Genomic DNA, 24653 nt, shown 5'->3' with positions numbered 1-24653 from the left:
CTTGGCCGCGGGCAGCTCATTTATTTCAAATATTCCTTGCAGCTGGAATCCAACCATGTTTGGGTGTCTGGACTGGAGCATGAACTAATTGCTCTGTCTTCGGCCCCCTCCCCAGCTCTCCCAGCATAGTTTATGGTTCAGTGGAGTTCCACATTCCTCATCCCGTGGCCACTGAGAAGGAGGAGGAGGAAGGGCAGCGGGGCCGAAAGCTCTGGGCTCAGACAGGAGGATGCTCCTCATCTACGGCCAAGCCCCGAGGGCGGCTACCTGCTTCAAGGCGGGGGATTAACTACAACCACATGGGCCAAGTCTGCACAGCCGGTTTTCTTAAACCCGCTCTCGACAAAAACTTCATGCCCCTAGAACCTTCCATGGCACTAAGGCCCTTGTTCCGCCTTTGCTTCCCCTGCCCACCATGACGGACCCACCCCTCCCCTGCAACTCCCTCTCAGGGACACCAGCATTCCAACAGCAACCCAAACACGAACTTCAACTGAAGAATGACTTTAGACCACCCCTAAGGGTTCGTTCCCACCCCCACTCCCACCTTGATCCATCCAAACCTGCCCTGGGAAGGCAGGGTTTATTAGGAAGTTAGTGACGGAGACCAAAGTCCCAAAGCAGGGGGTGTCCTCAGGCAGACATGCCATCCTGCTGGGACCTTGTCCACTCATGCCATGCTGCCCACCCACGAGGCAGCACTCCAGGGACAGCCATGGCCACAGAAGTCTGGGCAGGGCCATAAGGCCAGAGCTGGAACCCAGGTCTGACTCAGAAGTTCCTGTGCTGCGCCACCAACGCAACCTGCAGGCCAAAGGGCTGATGCTGTCCCAGTGGTCAGCTGGGGGAGAATGCAGATCCCTAGGGATGTTGGTTCCATGCCTTTCATGGACTTCAACAAAGGCCACCCAGGTCAGGCTGCGGTCGGGCATCTAAGGCAGCCCATCAGGAGACTCCCGGAGGAAGGGACCTGGGGCCCACAGGCCAGGCACTCGTCCCAGCAGCCCCTGGTCCTCATGCCCCTGGGGATGGAAGCAGCTCTTGCTCATGTGGTCACAAACCGTGGGGATCGCTTTGACAGACTTCGTTTGTTGCTCCTCCAAGCCAGCCTTCCACATGCTCTCTGCTGGGAACTCTCACCTCAAGGGCAGGCGGAAGAGCTCCAGTCAGCACGGTCTCCAAGCACCACCTTGCACTTGGCAGTGAGGATGCACAGACCGGGGCTGAGCCAAGGTTGGAGGCTGGACCAGGGACACCCAGCCCCCTCCCCCAACACACAAAGGAGAGACTCAACAGTGCCGCTGTACTTGAACAAACGTTCCTTTATTGGGTTACTGACTCTTACCAACCGTCATTAGCTAGAACTGTACAAGCCCCAAGGCTCTGGGCTGATAGGAAAGAAGGTGGGGTTGAGGGCTCCGGCTCCGGTGCCCCGGGGGATGGTGGGGTCAAGTCCATAGGCTGTGATGGGCACAGGTGGTGGAAAAGTGAGCCACTCTGAGGCAGGGGCCAGGCTGGCCAGGCTCAACGTCCGACAGGCCAGGATTCCTGTCCTGAAAGGGAAAAATCCCTTAAGACACTAAGGGGGGGGGGATTTACATCCCTCACCCAATCTTGGCACCAACTGTGTGCTTTAAAAATATATATACTTCACTGGAAAAGTCTTTTTTAAGTAACCTACAGCAGCTGTTGAAAACAAAACTCTTACAAATATATATGTGTATATATATTAGACATTTAAACAAATAAAGTTATCCATTGTACCTGTGTAGAAGTGAGTTAAAGGCAGACTTGATGACAGAAGGAACAGTGTGGTGGCCAGGCCAGGGGGTGCTGGGGATGGAACTGGCAGGACAGAACACTACTCCCCCAGGCTGCCCCAAGCCACCCCTCCTGAGCAGGCTCTGCTGGCTTCCTCCTGAAGTCTTTCCCTGCCTCTGGTGTCTCAGGCTGGGGACCCACTCAACTCGCCTCCTCTTTCTGGGGCTCCCCCTCCTGGGATCCTCAGGGCATGTGAGATGCACTTGTGAAATCTCATTTACAGAGACGCAAATGCAGAGCCCAAGCGTCACCTGTGACCAGAGAACGTCCACTGTGTGCTGAGCTCTTCCGATTCCAGAGGTTGAGAGCCCCCCGGGAGTGTCCAGCCCTCTGCCGCAGGCTCCCCCATCCCTCAGATTGAAGGCAAATTCTCACACACACCCTCGGGGCCAGGCATGCATGTGCACGTGTGCCATAGGTGTGGCCCTGGAGAAGGACAGGTGAGGCACATATATCCTAAGGAAAGAGGCAGGTGGGAGAAAAGCAACAGAAATTGCTGGCACGAGGCGACCAAAGCATCGGTTTCTGTCCATGTGAAATAAATAAATAACTAACCTCTGTTACTGCTGCAAAAATAAATACGGGGACAGGGCACTGATAGCTGGGATTGGGGCTCATTTGGCCATGGAAGGTCTCTGGTCCGGCTTCTGCCTGAGTGTGCCAGGTGCCTCTATGAATGGCTTGGGCATCCCCGGCACAGCATGGCCCTTCTTGAGCACCATGAGCGTTCTGGCGTCTGTTCCCCAAGCTGGGGCATCACCTCCCACCACCCTGGGAACCCCAGCCTGTTCCCAAGGGTGTGGGGAGCCCCGGGGCCCACCCGACAGCAGACTGGAGCGCCATGTAGGGCTTGGGTAGGTGTTTATTCTCGGATTCTTTCTCACATGCAGGGACACTGCCTCCAGCCAGTGTCGGGATGAGGGTGGGGGAAGAGGAGCCTGCGTCACCATCGGTCCAGGGCCAGTGATACAGCCAGGGAGGATGAAGAGGGGCAGGAACATCTGACCAGGGCTGCGACTGGCAGTTCCAAGTGCAGGCACAGCGGCCCTGGCAGCCCTGGCGGCTCAGTGAGTTGGCACCAGGTGGCTGTGGAGGTGGCAGTCCCAGGGCGCGGCGTCACTGGTAGAGGAGGTAGGCCTTGAGGGAGGCTGGCAGCGGTAGCGTGTGGATGGCACCCAGGCGCTCCTTGCCCAGGGCCAGGCGCACCGAGCGCCGGCAGAGATCCATGAGCGGCAGCGGCTCAGCTGGGGAGACAGAGAGAGAGAGGAGATTCAGATGGGCCTAGCTCAGGCTGGACCAGGAGCAGACACAAGGCCAGGAACAAGATCATCAGGGGTTCAAATCATGCAACAGATAAGGGATGATCCAGTAATCCGTTCTCTAGGTATAAACCAACAGTTGGGCCTGGTACAATGGTTCAGTTGACTAATCCCCCCTTGTAAGTGCTGGGATCCTGCAAGGACACTGTTTCGTATCCCAGCTGCTCCACTTCCCTTCCAGCTCCTTGCTTGTGGTCTGGGAAAGCAGCAGAGCATGGGCCAAAGCCTTGGAAACTGAACCCATGCGGAAGACTGGGAAGAAGCTCCTGGTTTTGAATCAACTTTAGATGGGCTCAGCTCTGGCCACTGTGGCCATTCAGCAAGTGAACCAGCAGATAGAAGTTCTTTCTTAAATAAATATTTTTGGAAGATTTATTTTTATTTTTTTATTGGAAAGGCGGATATACAGAGAGGAGAGACAGAGAGGAAGATCTTCCGTCCGATGATTCACTCCCCAAGTGAGTGCAACGGCTGATGCTATGCTGATCTGAAGCCAGGAGCCTCTTCTGGGTCTCCCACGCGGGTGCAGGGTCCCAAAGCTTTGGGCCGTCCTCAACTGCTTTCCCAGGCCATAAGCAGGGAGCTGGAAGGGAAGTGGGGCCGCCGGGATTAGAACCGGCGTCCATATGGGATCCCGGGCGTGCAAGGCAAGGACCTTAACCACTGTGCCATCGCGCCGGGCCCAGAAGTTCTTTCTTTTATATCTATGTAAATCTGCCTTTCTAATAAAAACAAATAAATCTTAAAAAGAAAAGAAATGAAACAGAACTGAGAGCCAACTCAGAGTCAGGCCCTTTGGAGGGTCCCGGACAGCATGGGTGCTTAGTAATTTACTGTTGTGACTTAATTACTAGAGATGTTGCTGTGGTCACACCCATTTCACAGATGAGGAAAACTGACAGATGCAGTCCAAACACCGTGCCCAGCATCATGAGGCTAGAGGAGTAGGAGCTGGAATTTGAGTCTAGCCCATCCGAGCTCCTCCCCTACCGGGCCATGCCACTGCCCCATCCAGAGGAGCAGCGTCAGCAGAGTGCACCAGTCTGGGGCCCACGGGTGCCAGCTTCCCCAGCACATGCCCCCACAGGCTTCCAGAAATCAACATGTTGTGATCCAAGAGCTCCTGAATGCCAAGGCACAGAGCAAGATGTACTCAGGTTAGGGCAGGGCTCTAAGGCAGGTGGTGCCTTGCCAGCAAGCAGTACTGCCCGCGAAGATCTAGCAGGGGATGGCCAGAGGCACCCATGGCAGGTTACAGGCCATGTGGGAGCCCTGGGGACTACAGCAATCAGCCGAGGACTGGCCTCCATGGCCTCCTCAGCTTTCTGGGGGTGTGGCAGGACCCACCTGCCAGCCTCCCCCAGGGAAGTCTCCCAAGGCTCTTCTCCCTAACCAGGTGCAGGCCAGTGTGCCTGGAGTGCTCGGGGCCAGCCTCAGGGTTCTGGGGTGGAAAGAAATGACCTATGCCTTAATCCATGGTCTGCGCTTAACCATGAGGCCAGACCACAAAATGGGAAAGCCATTGCACGACACCAACAAAGTGGACTCAAGTTTTCTCATGTTCACCAGTGGCCTTAAAAGGGTTAACCGGCAGGAGTCCTGCGTGGTGGGACAGCGGGTCAAACTGTGGCCTGTGAGGCTGCCAGCAGGCACAGGAGCATGATTCGAGAGCCGGATGCTCCACTTCCGGTTCTGCTCTGCTCCTGCACCTGGGAAAGCAGCAGATGACGGCCAAGCCCTTGCAACCATTGGGAAGATCTTTCTCTGCCTTTCAAATAAAATACACCTTAAAACAAAACAAAACAAAAAAACCAAAGATTTATTTTTATTTTAAAGGAAAGGCTGAGTTACAGAGAAAGGAGAGAGAGAGATTTTCCATGTGCTGGTTTACTCCCCAAGTGGCTTTAATGGCCAGGGCCTGGCCTTTCCGAAGCCAGGAGCCAGGAGCTTCTTCCAGTTTTCCCACATGGAAGCAGGGCTTCAAGGACGTGAGTCATCTGCTGCTTTCCCAGGGACAGAAGAAGGGACCTGGATCGGAAATGGAGCAGCTGGGTCTTGACCTGACACCTACATGGCATTTTAGTCCTGCAGGCAAAGGCTTAACAAACTATGCCATGGAGTGAATTCCATAAAATAGATCTTTAACAAACATAATCGATTGTATGCTTGACACTGGATTCACTGAGTCCCTACTTTGAGAGGGCATACAGCTCTTCCTGTCCTGTGCGTGGTCTAAGGACAGTGGCGGCTGGGCCCGGAGAGGAGCTGAACGGCAAATGTTTTTAACATTTTAAAGCTTGGCGGATGCCTTTCCTGGGCAGTGAGGCCACTCCTTCGAGGCAGCAGAATGAATTCAATGACCTTCTGAACTTGAGGGTCAAGGGTATCACAGACGCCTAGCAGTGGGGGCCCAGGTCTCCTCCACCTGTCACTGGACAAGCTACTGGGCCTTGGAGTGACCCCTTCTGTCCTGCACGACAGCCTGCCCTAGTGCAGGCCACTCCCTATCAGGGTCTCAATTTCTCTATCTGAAAAGGGATCCAGACCAGGGGTTTCCTCTGGATTCCACCAGCTTAGCTCCCCAGAGTCCAAAAGGCTTTCCAAAAGGTCTTGGTCATTGAGTGTGGCCCTCTGCAGGCCAGTGTGGGGAGTATGTCTGCTCTGAGGCCTCTTTCACCTGCAGCTCATCGGGGCCCAAGGGACAGGGCTGTCCCAGGCCCCACCCACCGGGAGGCTCCTTCAGGCTCAGCCCTCGCCCCACTGAGGCAGCTCCTGCCAAGGTCACTAGCAAACTCCTTGTTCCCAGAGCAGCTCTCAGTGCACTGGACCTGTCCTTCTTGAAACCCCTTCTTCACTTGGCTTCCCAGGCCACTCTGCAGGGCCCCCTCTGGCCACCTGGCCACTTGTCCTTAGTCCTCCTAACCTTGACTCATACCCGCCCCTAGTCCCAGAATGACCCCAAGCAAGGGCACAACTCATACACCCACACACCACTGTCCCGAACTTCAACTTGCCAGCTGCTGCTCACCTGGTCCCACCTCTGACCCTGGTGGGCAGCAGCCCCATCTTCCCACCTGCTCAAGCTGGGACTCATCTAGACACTTCTGCTCATTTTCATTCCTCTGCTGGGCACCTCTCACCACCTGCACGGCTCCCACAGGCCCAAGCCCCAGGACCTCTCACCTGGGACAACTGTCACCGTGCCAACACTTGCCCTGACCTCCCCTGTCTACACAACAGCTGGAGAGCCTTGCAGGACAAGAAGCACCTCCTCCATGAAGGCACCAAGATATGAGTATGGGCAGGTCAAGGTAAGCAGAGGCTGACACAGCCTTTGTCCTGTAGGGCTGATGACAACCCCAGGACACTGTGCATAGCATCCCAGTGACTGGTCATATTCATTTCCTCTGTTGCGCCTCCAAAGGCCACTCGCCATGTGCAGCAGAACCCCTGACGTCTGACCGGGACTGGGGGAGACGAGAAGCCATAGTGCCCAGCATCCCTGTGCCACTGGAAGGCAGGGTGTTCATGGCACAGGTTCCTTTTCAGGTTCATTCCCAACTTCACTTGCCTGTTCTAACACCTGCTCCCCAGCCCATCTTCCCACTGCTTCTAAAGTCTTCCAAACCAGAACTTACAGACGCACCCGTCTCCCTAAGGGGGCGTCATTTGTCACAGACCACATGTGGGACTCTGGGACTGTTCTGGCAGTACTGCCCTCTGCATTGTGTCCTAGCTTGGTCACACTGGGGCCTGCATGGGCTATGCTCAGGTGTAGCCATGCTGGCTCCCAGAGCTTGGGTGAGCATGGCTGGCTATTCTGGAGGGTGTGGGATGGACCAGACTTAGGCAGTGCCTTCAACTGACTGCTTGTATGGAGTCAACTCCGCTGCCGCCATGATGTCCTCCTCAGCTCCCAACCCTGGGTCCATCCCTGCTCTGCAAATTTGACTTTGGACCAACTGCCACTCATCTCTGTCTCCTGGAGTGATGGGCTCACAGAACTCGTCCTGCTGGTTCCCTTATCCCATTCCATAATGACTTCCTACTGTGTGTACCGATCATCCTTGCCAGCAGTCCTTGGACCCTAGATGCCAGGCTACATGGGTGACAGCACATCCAGTTGTTGGCACCGCTGTAAAAGTCAGATGGAGGATGGAGAGGAAGGCTCTCAAAGAAAAATGCTGAAGGGTTTGCTCAGGCCTGGCTACCCCTTTCACCCAATAATCTCTAAATCCTGAAATGGGGAGAGCCAGGGAGGGGGAGAAGTTGTATGTTGGGGACCCCAATAACTGTTCCTGACCCTCCATCAGAGACCTCCCCCATTGGTCCATGAACCTGCAGAGTGGAATTAGGAATCAGCATACCAAGTCAAACCTTCCTCTAAAACAGGCCACGAGTACACAGAGCCTTCTTGTCTACCCTCTTCCAACAGTGGGATTTGCTAAAGGTAGAGGAGACTAAAGCAGACCAGAAGCTCCCAGCAGAAAGGCCTAACACAGGTGTAGATGGTTCTGGAACACCAGGACCTCCTACTGTCACAGGCTTCCCAGTCATACAGCACAGTCTGAGAAAGGTCACTCCTTTTGGCAAGGGAGAAATCACTGCTGACTCAGCTATTTCTAATCCACATGTACCTCCCTAACAGCCTCCTGGCATTACAGCTCAAGAGCTGCTCTCAGGACCATCTCAGAGGCACCGACTCAGAAAGCTCCAGCCCCGGGAGGGAGGCTGCTAGACCTGACCGTGAGAGGTCAGCAGCTTCTGTGCATCTGAAAGGGCCTAGTGTCACCAAGGATCAGACTGTGGCTCAAGGGCAGACCGAACCTGGAGACCAATCAGACTGAGACAAAAACCATCCACTCAACCATCCATGATTATCCATTCTTCCGTATATATATATGAATATATATATGGAATATATATATTAAATATATATGAATTGATGGATGGATATATATCCATCTATATCCATCTATCAATTCATCATCCCTTTGCCCATCTATTCACCTGTCATCCATCCCCCTATTATTTGTCAATTCATTCACACATCCTTCTACCCATCCACTTATCTGACATCAATTTATGTACCTATCCATCTGTCATCCAACATCCATCCATCCATTTGTCCATCCATAAGCCATGCATTAACCCACTCATCTCTCCATCCATCTCTCCATTCAGCCGCCCATCTGTCTAGCCATCCATCATCCACACATTTGTCCATCCACGTGTCACCCATCATCCATCCAACCATCAATCTGTCCATTCATTTACTCTCCACATTGTTCATTCATTAGTCAATCCCCAAGGCACTGCTCGGGTAATCTAGAAAAACACCAGCCAGAACTGCTCATCTAACAGGATGCAGGCAAGAGTTGCCTCTGAGGGTATGGGTGTACTGGGACATCTAACTCAAGACTCTTCCATTCCAATGACAGTGTCAGCTCTGGGCCTGGGCCCAGCCAGGGCACAGGAAGGCACTGGTGTGGACCGTATGGGGGATACTTACGATCAAGTCCATTCAAGTAGCGCATGCGGATCTCACAGTGGCCCCAGACGGCACTCACAACAGGATATAGTTTTTTGCCCTTGAGTCCCCGAAAAGCCACTCCCATGTACTGTCCATCCACGATGAAACTCAGGGTCCCATCATCCATGTCCAAGGCCACCAGGAAGGAGTCGGGGACGATGAACGTCTCGTCTGGCTCCAGAAAGGCAGGGTACGTCTTGCTCGGCTGGTTCTTGCCATCATGGTAGAGTCGGTTGCGCCCCAAGTCCCAGCCCCAGGACTCGTGGTTATTCCCCACGAGAGTCGTGTAGCCCACGGAGTGCAGGGGCGCATCCGCTGTGGCCACGCCCACCACAGCATGCGTGCCCCGCTGCCTCATGGCCCACGTGATCTGCCACACGTGCAGCCCACGTGTGTACCCGACCTTGCCCCTGATTGCGTCCGTGCTCTGGGCCACCGGATGCCGGTGAAAGATGAGTTTATCGTCCTCCTTCACGAAGACATTGAGCGAGCGGTCATTGTCGTTCCACGAGTGGCGCAGCTGGACATCATAGGACACGGGGGGCATGTCCAGCAGCAGGTCCAGCCGCGTGGGCTTGCAGTAGTCCAGGCCCTGGAGCTCCTGCTTCAGGGGCCGGTACACCGGGTCCCTCATGCCTACAGTCTTGATCCCTCCGGGAACCTTCTGACCCATGGCCGCCCTGGCTTTCACCTTCGCTCCTGCTCCCCAGGCACGTGCATCAATCTCGGGGCCAAACAGAATTCCTGAGGGTTGTTGCTAGGAGACCCCCGCACGCTGTGGAAAGTTCCGTGTTGCCTGATGGACAGAAAGAAAAAAAGAAGGCCAGGTGAGTGGGGTTTCGGGACAAAGAGTGGAACGCGACAGTGTGGGTAGGGCCTGGCCACCACATCACACCTGATGTGGGACCAGCTGGGGCCTGGCCACAGAATGAAATGTTCCTCTGTGCCCGTGGCCGTGCTGTCACAGCAAGGGGCCATCTGCTGTAGGGTCTGCATGGAGAGGTGGGCTCAGGGCACGCTGCAAATCCCCCTCAGGTACCCCCCAGAGGGGTTTCCCAGGAGGCATGGAACTGAATGGGACTCAGCTGCAACATAATGCATGCCATCTTGGCCAAAACAAAGGCAGGGACATTGCCCTAGCTGTGCCATGTAGAAGAGACAGAGTCCCAAGTCGATGTCCTTGCCAGGAGTAAGCCCAGTATAGCCTGGAAGTTCAGGCTCAGCAGGGAGGCCCCCCAACCCCAGGCTGCAGCACGTGCCAGGCCGGAGCAGGGGCCTGCTGTGCTGTGACACCCCTCTGAAGGGAGCAGCTCAGATGGGGCTGGGGGCACTCACCCCAGGTCCCCAGGTAGTCGCGGAGAACACTCGGATGACCACACCCTTCAGCTTCTACCCACTATCTCGTTTCACCTTCAGCCTGCATGAGACCCCATCCCTTTGCATTAGAGCGTGGGCTGAAGGGGCCACAACCTCTGCTCTCTTCTCCCCAGAAGCAGCCCTGGAGAGGGCAGTGGCCCCAGGACTGCCCTTCCCCCGGCCTGTAGCCTCAGAGGAGAGAAAACACAAGGTGTTCTGGGTGGTCTGTGCCTCGCACCAGAGCCAAGGTTCTTTCTGCCGTGGAAATGCCTCCTCAGGCTGCCAGGGGACTCCTGGCTGGCCAGGCTGGGGGACAGGCTCCTGGCATCCTGGGGACAGTGTAGGGAGGGTTGGCTCCTGGCTGAATAAACGCAGCCAAGGTAGCAGGCAGGGGAGGCCAGGGCAGCTGCAGAGCCCGGGCTTCTGGGAACAGCTGCATGTGGTAATGGAACTGAAACACAAAGAAGGCAGCCCTGGGGGGCTCCCAGCCCTGGCCCCCTGCTTGGAGCAGGCTTGGCAGTGGGTGACCTGCACTGCCCCCCATCTGGTGGGATGAGGCTGGCTCGCAGCAGAACCATTCCTTGGGGGCAGGGGATCCTGCTCCTCATCCTCCCCTCCCTAGGGTGAGAGTCCACTGCACCCCAAGACACAGGCAATGACAGCAGAGCCAGCGCAGTTTCCCTCTGCAGCTGTGGAAACTGGAAAGGTTCTGGAAAGTTCTGTGGACATCAAGCTCACACACCCTGGATCTCCCAGGACAATCCCACTCAGTCTCCTCTCCTGGAAACCACCTAAACCTCCAGGATGCCCTGGGTGGCCCTGCTAAAGAGGCAGCCTGTGGCTTCGGGGCTGGCTCCAGGGAGGCCCACACTGGGGGCTGCACACAGCCTCACTAACAGTGGCACTTGGCGGGGCCTCCTCTGAGGGCACCTGACCCCCACTCTCACATCTTTTTGGGCTGGGCAAGCTGGTCCCAGGCCAAAGTCACAGCTGTCTGGGCACCTTCGTCTGGGCAGCCCCCTGGGAGACCAAGGGTGCCAGGAACATAGCTGAGACTGGGGGCTCCCTGTGCCCAGCTCTGAGGCAGCGGGCATTGCCACCAGAAAACAAACACATGTGCATTTTCCACAAACTTCGGAAGACCCTCCATTCACATGAATGTCAGAGCTCTTAGTGCCATGTCTGCCTGACGCATGTAGGCACGTGTGTGTGTGTTCATGAACCGTCGGAAGGTGTGTGTGCGTGTTTATGTGTGTGTCCGTGTGCGTGCTCACAGCTCTCACTGCCCCACTCTCTCTCACTAGCTGTTCTGGTTGGAATTCACCCAGCAGTGCTTTTTACCTAGGTAGGCTCAGATCAGTGTCAAGGTCAGCAAGCAGCCCTGAGAGGGCTGTGGGGCCTGGAAGGGAAGGGAGCTCTGAGTGGCCTTGAATTTGGGGCCAGAATTCCAGCTCCAAGGCTAATGGCTGGGCTCAGGGTGGTCAAAGTTTCAGGGTGGTAACTCCTTGCCATGGCACACAGGTGTGCAGGCCACACCAATGACAGCACCCACATGCTGTCCTCGTCAGAACGGGCAGCCCTGGTGGTGGCTCTGAGTCTGTGGCACCCCTAGACCCTTTCCTGCTGGTGTCTTTCTGCTCGCCTTGGCACAGCTCAACAGTCTGCCTGGCCTGGCCCAGCACTGGTGTCCGGATGAAGGCAGACCATCCCTGGGACCCGACACAGCAGCACAAGGAGCGTATTTCCTAAACAAGCGAGGCAGTCCAAGCCAGAGCAGAGACACACCTGTCCCTGCACAGGCCTCTGAGCTGATCCCCCGGCCCTGCAGAGGACACAGCAGCCACACACCCCCTCCAAGCCTGGCAGGGCTGGCAAGGTCCCACCTGTACCAGCACCAGAACCAGTAAAACTGAGAGCTCTGAGGAGAAGGGAGGGGCATCTGCACCTAGCCAGGCTGCCCTGAGCACTGCACCTAGCTGTGGGGACCTGCCCCATGGCACTCCCCACCACCGCCACACATATACCCCTCTGAAGTCAATTCAGGGGATGGTGGGCAAGGCTGTGCCTCCTGGGGGCTAAAGCAGTGCCTGGCAGCTGCCGAGGCGCAGGGATGGCTTGGGACCCCAAGAACCCACCAAGGTTGTGTGGTGGAACTCCCAGTAAGCAGATGAGCTCCCTATAGCTGGTTTCTCCCACTGCTGGCCCAGCTGGCATTGCAGGTGGTCCATGTCCAGGGGCCAGAGGCCACAGCAGGACACCCCTCGAAACCAACACCCCTCTGTCTTCCCAGGATCCTCTGGTGGGCTTGGGTGAGAGTGAGGTAGGGGGACAGTGACCCTGGAGGGCAGGGGAGAGAAAGTCAGGAGCCTCACCCCAAGTGTGCTGTGGTGGAGATGGGCAGAGTGCACCCCTCTGTGCCCCAGGCCTCCAAGGATCTAAGGCTGTGTCTCGCTTGCAAGGGGCAGGGGCCACAGCGCAGGCACAAGGGCCCCGCAGGACGTGCCAGAGAGAGGCGGGGCCTGGGGCAGCCCACGCCTGCTCTCATGGGAAGTGGTGCTCCGCGGGCCAGAGAGGATGTAGGGGAAAGGTCGCTGCGCCAGGCGTGGGGGTGTGTCCCAGAGAGACAGACCCAAACGGGGACGAGCTTCTGCTGGCAGGTGCAACGGGACAGTCCCTAACCAGATGGCTTTTCTGCTTACAAGCCTGATGAGCCGGCACAACGTAGGGCGACTCCCTAACCCTGGGAGAGAAGGGGGCAGTCCTTGGGGCCTGCTGACTCAACACAAAAGGCACCCCATGTAGCGGGTGGCAAAGAGGCACGTGCTGGACGCAGCATGTATGAGACAAAGAAAGGTCTAAATGAGCAAACCCCCGGCCTCTTACAACAGTCATCCGGGGTAGTAGGAACATATGTTCAATTTTAAAAATTTCTACAAAGTGCATTTTTACTTTGGTAACCAAAAGGGTTTATTTTAAAGAAGGTTCTATTTGAGAGGCAGGAAGACAGACAGAAAGAGCTCCAGGCACATCTTCATGTCTCCAGTGGCCAGGGCCGGACCCAGGAGCCAGGAATGCAACCAGGTCTCCCTCAAACCATGACTGCTGCCCCGCCCCCATCCCCGGACTCTGTCTCGGCAGGATGCTAGGGTCGGGAGCTAGATCTGGGGATGAGATCTAGCTACATTGGATGAAGGCATTCTGGACAACCACATCCTAACCGCTAGGCCAAGACTTTTGCTCCGGAAAATGAGCTTTTAAGAGCACAGCTCAGAACCCAAGGTTGACTTAACACACTACACTCACACAAAGCATTTTCTAAACGTTCCCCGTGTGTGGCTTCCTATAAAGTGAGCCCAGGAAAGTGACAAGCAAGCCTTCTCTCCCCAGACGCTCACCACAAAGAGGCACCTGACGCCACAGTCGCTGGAAGGGTGGCCGAAGGACGATGGCCAACACGGGCGGCGGAGAGGGCTTAGGGAGGCCACCCCAAGGAGAGACAGTATTTACACAGCGCTTCTCCCAAGATACCCAAATACAATGCTGTCCATCACTGTTCTCCACCTCCCCAGAAAGGTGTCTTCCCACAGACAAGGGCTGCTTCGTCCCAAACGTACGTGTGCAGGTGGCCTGAGGCTGAGCACCTGGCAAGGGCCTGGTGAGGCTGCCGGGGGGGGGGGGCAGGTGGCGACACCGCGAGGACCTCAGAAAGAGCAGGAGGACATTCAGCAGAGCTCCGGGTGGCCACAGAGTACCTGCTGATGTCCGCCAGCAAAAGCCATAACCCACAGGCTCTCCCTCTCCGCCACAATGCTTCCGGGTCAGCTGGTTCACATCCAAGGTGCTGCCTGGAGACAGACGGAAGACACCAGGAAGGGAGGCCACTGCTGAGTGGCAGAGGTACACCCTCTCCCTTAGGCCCAGTTCCCCCTCAGCGCGTCTGACTGCCCCCAGAACAGAAGAGCCATTGTTTGGACCCAAGACGGGGAAAGAATGAACTTCAGGATGTGAAACAAGGTGACCTATTTATAAAGCCTCCTTTCACCTGCAGATCAAATAAGTTCCCTCCCTCCCTCAGCCTCCCCAGCACACGCACGGGCGGCTGCAGCCCAGTTACCAAAGACAAACAGGCCCAGAGCGCTGTGTGATTAGCTCAGACGCATCTTGGCTCCCGGGCTGAGCTCCACCTTCTAATTACCACCCTGTGCTCCCCAGCAAACGCGCACTTGGCAGTGGCAACGTTCAGGACGTGCCCTGCGCATGCCAGGCCATGGAGCTCCTGGCACAGCTGCTTCTACCAGCCAGATCCGTGCAGCAAGCACATACCATCCCTCCCCTCAAGCAGTGGCCTAAACATGAAACCCCTGCCTCTTGAATCAACAAAAATGACCAGACCTTTCTGGAAAGTCCTGCCAAGCAATTTTGGAAAGAAAATCTCCCATAGTCCAGAGTTCTAGGCTCTGACCTCAAGAGACCACAAGTGCACCTGCCGCAAAGACTTATGGAAGGACTCAGATGACTCAGGCGCTTTCAGAAGCGTGCCCGTCCGTGGAGCTGTGCCCTGGGAAGTCAGCCTGCTATTCATACAGAGACTCGGTACTGGAAACAGTGCGGCTCAGGGCAACCCGGTCCCGGCGGACCAGAAGCCTCCTTCCTGGGAGGCCCCCAGTCACATACAACGGCCTCTCTGGTGGCTGCCCAAGGCAGGGACAGTCACACCATTGAGCATGAGGACACACCCCTGACTGTCTTGGGCCTGCATGGCCTGACACAGGGAGGCAGGAGCAAGCCCAGGGGCAGGATGTCTGCCCAGGCCCAGGCTTCCAGGCACGAGGGTGGGGGCTGAGGGCAGGTGACACTCTGACCTCTTTCTGGGGGGTGTGCCAACTTATGAAGGTCACCTCTTGGGGGGATCTCTCAGGCTGCCCCAAGCCCCAGGTTTCTCTAAGGGGAGCAAGCAAGAGAGGAGTCCAGCAGGACACTGGGCACCAGGAGCAGCCAGTATGCAGACAGAGTGGAGGGGCCACGGTTGGCTGATCCAACAGTTAGAATGGACCCCTGTGGGTGCATGGACACCATCTGGGGGCAATGAGGAGGAAGAAAGAGGACACCCGTGACCCTGACATGGAGTCTGTGGTGAAAGCCCCCCCCCCCCGCACAGTATGAGGTACACAGCAGGAGCATGCTAAGTGCTGCTTCCTGCTGCCCCGCCTCCTCTAATAGCAGCATGAAACACTCCCTGCCAGGGCGCGTCATGGCAGGCACCATGGCAGGTCTCATGGGAGGAAAAAGGGGCACCCGTGCTACCTGCAGGCCGCTCTCCTGGGACAGGAGAGGGGGAGACAGCAGGGCCCAGTATGACTGAGGCTAACCAAACTTAATCAGGTCCAAAGGCCCAAGTTCAAAGGCAGAGGTGGGCATCCCCTAAAACTTCCATGGGGAAGTGGTTCCCCAAGGGTGTCCCCCAGGCCCACAGCAATGGTGTCACCTGGGAACCAGCCAGGGACGCACATCCGGGGCCCTGGCTGCTGTTCTGAGTCAGTGGTTCAGGTGGTTCCCTGCGCACTGCCTTCCACCCCACTGGGGATCAGGCTGCTCAGTGTGGGAGACCCATTGGGCTCAAGAGATTGGAGCCTGAACTCCATCTGGGTCTCCCTTGAGGGTGGCAGAGGCCCATCCTCCTCTGCCTTCCCTGGAACAGTCACAGGGAGCTGGAGAGCAGCTAAGACTTGAACCAGCACCCAAAGGGGATGCCAGCAGTGCAGGCTGTGCCACAATGCTGGCCCCTTAATCCCATATCTCTGATTTCCGTTCCCATTACAGATGGCCTCTCTTCCTTCTCTAGCCCCGTCAGCGACCCAGAGAACCCTGATATATGAGGCCACACTGGAGAGGGGCGGGTCTCCAAGAGTCCAAAGACAATGAGTAAGTTGAATCCAAACTTCTCAGCAAGTTCAAGGGTGTGGGGTTCATCTCCGGCAGTGCACAGAAAGTGAACCCCTCATGCGCAGGACCAGTGTCCAAGAAGCCAGGGAAAGGTGTGCTGCGGTGAGAGAAGCAACGGAGACAGGTGCACCTCGGACTGCAGCCTAGAAAGAGCGCAGAGAGGGCAAAGAGGTGGGAAGGAACCTGGAACAGCGACCACACTGCTCTGTTTAGAAGCAGCCCAGGGAGATTTGTTGTTTTTCTGCCAACAGACATGTGGGTATTTGCAACATCATTCATGGGCCACACAGAACTACCGGCTTATCCGGCAGCCCGCTGTAGAGTTGGTGACTTTCTGATCAGGTATCTCGCCAGGGCCAGATCCAGTGATTTGGGGACCTTATCAAGCTGAATTTTCTCTACCCTGGTTTACAGCACTCACCTGCTGAGGTCTCATTCGCTCTCCTTTTAATTTTTCCCTTGTCACCAGTGCAAAGCCCCAGATGGAGGAACAAAGTGGGGCAGATCCATTTTACAGAATAGGGTCCGGCCACGATGAGGAACTGGGCCAGGGCAGGCCACGATGCTGTGCTTGGTGAGTGTGGTGCACACACATTCCAGGGACCATTCCCACAAAACAGAACAGGCAAATCCACCAGAGCAGATCCACAGCGGCTGGTGGTCAAGGTGCAGGTACAGGGAGGGGCTCCTTGGGGTTAGGGGCTCCTTGGGGTGACCCAGGGAGTGGCCACACAGCAGTCACCATGCCACTGGGCTGCATTCTTCATCAAGATCAGGGTTACATGGCGGTGGACTCTTCACCTCAATAAACAGAAAGAATAAAATGGCCGGAAAATGTCTGTTCCTCGGAAATGCACACGGGCAGCGGCAGCTGTGGTTTGGGGAGCTGAGGATGGACCCGGGCTGGCAGGCGCAACAGGGGTTTCATCCGGGGACACGGCCCACCCTCCAACCCTTGCCCTGGCTCCGCTCAATAAAGACGTTTAGAGCTGCATCTGGCAGCTCTTTCCTGCCTTGAGACAACTTCTCTGGAGGAATCGGGAATGTATGCCTACACCGCCATGCCTGGACCCTGAACATGGTCCAGGGAGAGATGATCCGAGGATGGGAACACATCATGGCGGGCCATGGGCACCTGCTCTCGGGGAACAAAACGGGATACTGTGGAAGGGCCTGCTGGGATTCCTGCACTCCTACTGCCTCACAGTACAGTAACACTCGGGGTCTCTGATGTCAGAACCAACTCATTCCTCCTCCTCCTCTCCCCACTACCCGCTGATGGTGCCGGGGCCTGGCTGCCAGCCAGGGTGCCACCCAGCAGAACAGGTGCCCAAGGGACCACACACACACACACACAGACTGGACTGGTTGCGGTGTGAACACCTGTCTCAGCAGGAGACATCTTCCCCTGCTGGGTGGATGCTATCATTATACTAACACACAGATGTGACAGCCCGAGGCAGGACTGTCGCCACAGATGACTGCTCCAGGCAGTGTGCCTCGGGACTGGTACAATACTCGTGAGGTACCTACTGTGTACCCAGACCAGGTTAAACACTGCAGTCTGACCACACTCAAGCATTCGAGCAATGAACACAAACTCCAAGGGCCTGGGACACAGCTGGTGCTGAACAAATAAATGAATATCTAGGAGACACTCAGAGCACACGCATCAAAAAAACAGGAATCAGAGCAGCGAGCACAGAGGGGAAGGGAGTGAGGACAGCAGGAGACGGGAGGTCCCTGTGCTGTAGCCAAGGCCTGTGGAAGAGAATGGGAACCACGAAGTTGACTCGGTCGCCACAGTGCACATGTGCGATGAGGCTCTTGCAAGCTCCTAGGTGCACCTGTGTATGCGACTCTGGCAAGCTCCCCAGGAATGGGGCCAACTTCCAGATGCTGGGGCGAGGCTGGGGTGAGCACAGACCCTGCCTTCCCAGTCGAGGGCATGATTGATGGCACTGTGTGACAGAACAACCACCACACTCCTGGCTCGTGTATTTACATTGAACTTCTTACTGCGGTTTGAGGTGTCTTCTTCCAATACATACAAAAGCAACCTTACTGTCCAGAGTGTATCCTGGGACTCCTGCATGCCAAGGATGGCACCATCTGACCACACATGGGCTGCGCCCTCAGGTGCATACGGTGACAACATCCCCTGACGGGCACCTCTCAGAATCTGTCCTCGTTCAGGACTGTGTGCCAGGAAGGAAGTGCAGAGAGAACGGGCCATGCCAACCGGGGCAGGAGAGCCCCAGGTGGCTGCAGCAGAGGGAAGGAGGGAAAGACTGAGGGAGGGAAAGGGTGGTAGAGGGAGCCAGCCGGGGGCCGGGCATATTAGGCCTTAGGGGCACCAGGAGGGTTGGGGGCTTGGTGCGCAGTAGGCCCAGACCTCGGGAGGGCTGTGAGCGACCAAGGAGGGGGCCTGACCTCCGTTCCAACTGAACGTTCCAGCTGCTGTGCTAATAGGAAGTGGGCAGGCAGAGTGACACGGGGCGGCCAGTGGGGAGGGGCGACAATGCGAGGACAAGGGGCAGCAAGGTCCAAGAGTGAGCCCCAACTGGCCAGACCCCAGTGAGCAGGGGTACAGGCTGTCTGGGAAGTGCTGCTGGAGAAGGAACTGAGAGAACCTTGAGGACACGGTGGCCTGACCCACCCTAGCAACCTCTCTACCCCTGAAGATAACCACCGAGTCTACCCACTGGGCTGCCCGAGTCCTCGGGGTCTTGCCTTGGTTCCCTGGACCCAGGCAAGGCACTGTTCACCTGCCACTCTCCTTGGTGAAGCCATCCTTAACCACCCCTGACTTCTGGTCTTTATGGATGAGAAGAAGCACCTGGATTTATCCATCTGTCTCTTGTGAGTCTGGCAGAGGCACCAGCAATAGACATACTGTGGAGGGGAGGACCCAGTTTCTTGGGCCCTAGTGACCCAAAGGTTCAGCCCATCTCCCTGGTGTCCACATAAGGGAAGGCAGGCCGCCTCCTTCCTCAAGTCCTTGGAACCCAAACAGGGTGCATCCTCAATGACTGACCAGATGCAGAAGGGATGTGACCGGGAGGGAGGCTATCTGGGCTTCAAGTTCAGGTCCACAGGCTGGGTGAGCCTGGGCAAGTTCCCCTGCCTCACTGGGCCTCGAGCTCTTCCTGGCGGTACAGGCCTTCAGTCTCATCATTTGCTTTAGGATAACACAAGGACGCCCCAAGCGCTAAGCCAACCCGAGGGCCGTGCTGTACCACAGCGGAGGGAAGACGGCGAAGGAGGAGAAGGGGAGGGCAGACAGGCAGGGAGGCGTATGGCATGCCTGGGAGTGTGGCCTCGCTGTCTGAGAGCAGCTGTTCTGGACCCTGAGGCTTTGTTTAGTGGCTGCCTCTGCCCTCTCAGCCCTTTCCCAACCCTTGGGGGCTGATGCAGAGTCACTCCCGCCTGCGGTAGCATCTGAGACCCGGGGACCTCAGGGGCAGAAATGGCTTCTCAGGAGAGGCGACTTGCGGCTGGGAGGGCCTGCTCCACCAACCACTTCCTGAGGACACAGCAGGGAAGAACAGGGAAATGGAAACCCAGAAATGGGCCCCATATCCACTTAACTGCTCCACGGGAGAGCAGGTGGGTTGAGCGAGGCATTGTGGGGATGGCTCTCCCAGCTTTGTGGAGGCCTGATCCCTGGAGCCAGACCAGGCGCTCCACCCGCCCCCTTCCATGCCGGGCCCACGGGCAGGAGGGTGGTGCTTCCCGCCGCAGGTCACCTTCACCAGCTGAGAGGGGCCTGGGGACCCCTCCTTGGCCCTCGCCAGGTGAGCCTCCAGCCAGCAGCTGAGGGAGGACCACAGCCCACTCCTGCAGCACATACTATTTCTAGCACTGTCCCAGGCTTCCGTTCCCATATCAAAGGCGTCTCTTTTCTGCTGAGGCAGCGAGACCTGCTTGCAGACAAAACAAGCCACCGGCAGCTCATTCCCCAACAGGCACGCACGCACGCCAGGGCCCCACACCCCTCTTCCCATCCCGTCCCAGGGCCCCTGCCCCCTTCCTGAGTGACAGCACCTGCTCTTGTGCCCCCAAACGGCAGTGCCCACAGGACCGAGCCCTTGGGCACAGAGCCCCTGCTCCCTCTCCGGAGAACACAGCCTTTTTAGGGCAGGCAGGACAGGCAGCCCATGTGCCCCGTACCTGGTTTCACCCATCAGCCAGCAGGCAGCGTGTGCATCACCTGGCAGCTGTGGGGTGGGGGTGGGGGGTGGGGAATGCGCACTCTCCCACCCGCCTTCAGCCTCCAGAACCCCAGGTGCCCCAGTGCCCCGGGTGGCGGGGCTGTCCGCTTGGGTCCCGGGAGGCTCAGGGAAACACCAGAGGGCAGCCAGCATGGAGGCTTTCTCCCTCTTCCTCCCCTTCCCCCAGGAAGCCAGTCCTGGACACATAGGGCCCGGAGGCCACGCTGAGCAACAGGAGGAGTGGGCAGTGTCTCCCGTGCCAGGACAGGTCCCCTGTCCTTCCACCCCCACTCACAGAGATGGGGGCAGGCCACATGAAATGAGCTGCTGCTTTCTGTCCCAGACCTTCTAGAAGCCAAAGGCCATGGCCACAGCGCACGGGGACACCGCCTTTGCCCCCAGCTGCTCACAGGCTCCCAGCAAGAAGTCCTCTGCTTGCGCACACCAGCCTTGCCGATCTCTACACTCTGCACGCGTTGGACTGGCCTCACCCCAGTGGAGCCCCGACCGCCCCATCTGCCTGCCCCCTCCTCCAGCCTGCCTTCCCTGCTTGGCAGCTGTCTCAGCCGTGTTCTCCTCCACCCCTGGCCCCAGCATTACCTGTAGACCTCATGTCCCTCGGGGACCCTGGGCAGGAGACGGTCACCCTGGTGCTGACTCCTGGCTGAAGTCCACCTCCCTGCCCGAGACCCACCCCCATGTGGCTGGCCAGTGACTGGCCTCACCGTCTCCCAGACACCTACCACAGGATCCAGAGTTCTGGAATGTTCCAGGCAAGTGCCTGGAGAAAGAGTCAGGAACCAAACCCTAAGGGCTGGGGTAAGAGGTATGTTGAAGGAAAAGAAGGCAGGGCCCGGAGAGCAGGCTGTCCTCTCGGCCAGTGGCTGCCCCGCCGGGCGCCCCAGGCCTGCTTGCCCGGCCTGGCTCAGCCCTGGCCCGCGCAAGCTCCCCCGTCACTAAGGGGAAGCGGCCCTTGGTTACCGCAGCCGGGAGAGCACAGAAGGCAAAACAAACACTGGAGGCCGCTCCTGGCCGCTGGACTCCACGCACTGCTGGGACCAATTACAGGGTAATCGCCGGGCTGAGAACGCCTCCAGAATGGAGCTGCAGGCCCAAGGCAGGCCTGTTTGTGACCACTTCCTGGCCGGGCCCTCCCTGAGATACGGAGACCCCTCCCCACCCCAATCAAGGGAGCGGACAGCGACATGGCCGGAGCTCAGATGGTCACGGCCAGCACTGGACACCTCTCCCAACTGTGAGGTCAAGTTTCCGAAGCTATTTCCTCAGGAGGCAGACAGCTGTGCGGGGTATGCCCCCATGAGACCCCACCTCCACCCGCCAGCCAAGGCCAGCTCTGCAACTTGAGCAACTTGAAACCAAAGCGAAGTCACCAACAAGGGGAACACACTCAGGCAACTGGGTCGTGTCCAGGGCTGTCCTGTGGCATGGCTTCGGGCACGGCCCTCACAGCCCTCACCTGCAGCACCCCGTAGGCTGGGGTCCCCCCCTCCCTGCAGTATGGAGGGTCCATACTGAGCAGGGCTTGGGAGGGGTCTGAATGATAATGGTGCAGGGGGGCTAGGTGGCAACAATCACCCTTACACATCCTGTGTTTCAGGCCCAGGGTAGGGGGCAGGGAGTGTTGGTCCTTCCCTGACCGAAGCCCCTCAGCACTTCCAGAGGCTGCATCCACTAACACCCCAGTCTTCTAGAAGGTCAGGCCCCTGACCTGAGACAGCTCCAGGTCCAAACCCTACATGGGGGAGAATCCAGCACGACTTGCCTGCCTCCCTTAAAGGCCGCTCCCCCTCCCCAAATGCCTCCAGCACGCTCAGCTCAGCTCCTCCCAGCCTCTCCCAGGCCACAGTGCTCTCAGCTACAAGAGCCCACCTGGCTTTGTCCTAGGATAAAGGATGGCATAGCAGGTGGAGGTGCCACCCCTATGTCGCTGCCAGCTTGGGGCCCTGCAGCCTGCATGCTCACCAGGAGCACAAAGCTGAGCTCCAAGGGGAGGTTGCCCCATGCAGTAGCAGCTCCAGTGCCCAGGCGCTCGGTCCTGGCTCTGGCTGGGGCCAGGGCAAAGGGCTCAAGGCCCTCAGTGGGCAGAAGAGCGGAGGAGGCCTGTCTCACTCTCTCAGAGCACGGGGGTCTGAGTGCAAACAAGCCGGTCCACTGAGCTGCTGTGAGGGGCTGGGCCTGCTCTCCATGGGGTGGGAGTAGGGGCTTGCAGAGGGGAAGAAAATGAGCATTTCTGGGACAAAAAGAAGCTACCAGAAAGCCTCCCCATCTACCTCCTCTCACTCGGCCTCAAGTGGATGGGAAATTCCTAGGAGTATTGGGGCAAGAATGAGAGAGAGCGAGAAGGAGAAATGCTGGAGACGGGTTGCAGTGCCACCACGGGATGCCAGGCCAGCAGGCAGGGGTAGCAGTGGGGAACACCCCAGAACGTCGCCTCTCACCACCCAAGTTCCCACCACCCCTGGGGTTGCAGACGGGAACCAAGGGCAAGTCCTGTATCTTTCCCATGAAGCCACTACCCAGCACACAGTAGGGCTGCAAACACCGGATGCTGGCATGGCTCTCCACATACACCTCAAACACACTCACTTTGTACGTGACACACACAGCTGCATCAGGTGGCAGCTGTTGCTGGTCACGTGACATTCAGGTGGTCAAATCTGAACTCCAAACATTACCTTCCAGCCATGGACCAGTGGACCAGGAACGTCAGCAGTTTGTCCGAGCACAAAGACCATGTATTCAATGCCTTATTGCGTACAAAGGTGCGGTTACTATGGCAACCAGCATGGTGATTCCTCCTAAGCCAGCAAGAGCACTGCCGGGCATGTCCCCCAGGGACCTGGAAGAAGGATCCAGAACATATTGCATGCGCAGACAATGACCACACCAGTATTATCCACGACAGAGCAACCCAAGTGTCCCCTGACCAAGGAATGGACGAGCTGAAGGCCTATTGGCGCAATGGAATGTTATGCGACCACGAAGAGGAAGGAATTCAGATGCATGCTAGCACAGGGATGAACCTCGGGACATCCGGTGAGGTGAAACAGCCCGTCACAGGATAATTCCACTTACACAGCGTACAAGGAAAATAGGGGAACGGAAAATTGTTTTAAAAATTAACTCATTTGAAAGGCAGAGAAAGGGAGAGAGATGAAGACAGAAGAAGGAGAGAGAGAAAGGTATCTTTATTTGCTGATTTAGTCCCCAGGTGCCAGCAACAGCCTGGCCAGATTGAAGCCAGCAGTCAGGACTCCACTCGGGTTTACCATGCAGGTGCCAGGGACCTGAGCACCCGGACCATCACGTGCTGCCTGCTAGGCACATTGGCAGGGAGTTATATTGGAAATGGAAGTGAACTCCATCCTAGATACTCCAGTAAGACATGCAGGCATTCCATGCAGGGGGTTCACCCACTGCACCACAACAATACCCTGAGCATTAGTATGTGACCACAGTGTCCTGGCCGAGAAAGATGAAGATGGTGCTTCTGTATCCATAGCACAGGAAAAGTTGGCAACCCATGGGAGTACTCCCATGGCTCCACTTCCAGTCCAGCTCCCTGCTGATGCTGGAGAAAGCAAAGGATGATGGTCCCCAGGTTCTTGGGCTCCTGCCATTGGTCTGGGTCAGTGAAGCATATACTAGTGGAAGGAAGAGCCCCTCTCTTCCTTCCCCCCAACTCCGCCTTTCAATAACAACAAAAAAAAATCATCAAAGAAAAAAGTGGCTCATCCTCTCAGCCACGCCCCATTACCTCATTAAGGAGCCCCAGGGCCAATGTTGCCCATCCCAGCGGTTGTGCCCAACTTGAGCAAAGCTCCATCCTTTGCCCCCGCCAGGTCCCCAGCCTCCTCTCATCAGTGTAGAGACCGGGTCTTCCTGGGCTGCACCACCAACTACACCGCTCCTCTGCCCTGCCGGGCCGTACAGGCAGCAGCACAGCTGTCGACGGGCAGGAAGCAGAAGGGGATGTGAAAAAGCCGACCGTCTACAAGGCCAAGCCCCAAATGGCTGAGCAGCCAGGACAGGTTGCCGTCCAGGAAATGACTCATGATCTCCCCTGGTCTCACGGGGCTGCGCCGGGAGCAGAACTGGCCGACAGAGGTTCTCACCGGGAAGGTGGGGGCTGTGTCTCTGCATCCCACCCTTGTGAACGCGGGAGGCCAATTCGCGGACATCTGGGGAGGGCCGTCTATGGAATCCACCCTGCCCTACGGGCAGGGGGCTCAGCCCACACGGGAGCAAACGGGAAGGGGGCGGGAGCTGCACAGACAGGCCGGACACCAAGACCGCTCCACGCTCCCCAGGCCTCTCTTGCCACCACCCACGTTCCCTCTAGCCCCTGTCACCTCTGGGCTGCTGCAGTACAACAGCAAAGTGACATGAGGCCACACCTCTGTCAGGCAGACAGCCCTGCCAAAGTCACAACCTCCTGATCAATAC

The 24653-nt window shown here is 57.3% G+C and overlaps 1 protein-coding gene across 1 annotated transcript in view; it reads right to left on the bottom strand.

The window, feature by feature from the left end:
* Positions 1–1135: 1135 nt before the first annotated feature.
* The window catches only part of SPSB1 (splA/ryanodine receptor domain and SOCS box containing 1), a 43224-nt gene continuing 19706 nt past the window's right edge, over positions 1136–24653 (bottom strand). The window contains exons 2-3 of the mRNA XM_040987865.1: positions 8653–9469; positions 1136–3065 (exon numbers count right to left, since the gene is read on the bottom strand). Coding sequence (XP_040843799.1) covers positions 2938–3065; positions 8653–9346 — 822 coding nt within the window. The 5' untranslated portion in view covers positions 9347–9469 and the 3' untranslated portion in view covers positions 1136–2937. The remainder of the gene's footprint in view (positions 3066–8652; positions 9470–24653) is intronic.

The sequence above is a fragment of the Ochotona curzoniae genome, unplaced genomic scaffold (assembly GCF_017591425.1).
Source record: "Ochotona curzoniae isolate NIBS_2020 unplaced genomic scaffold, NIBS_Ocur_1.0 contig_4792, whole genome shotgun sequence".
In the NCBI taxonomy this organism is placed as follows: Eukaryota; Metazoa; Chordata; class Mammalia; order Lagomorpha; family Ochotonidae; genus Ochotona; species Ochotona curzoniae.
Note: the sequence above shows the minus strand (reverse complement) of the source record. Positions and strands in the feature narration are given on the sequence as shown.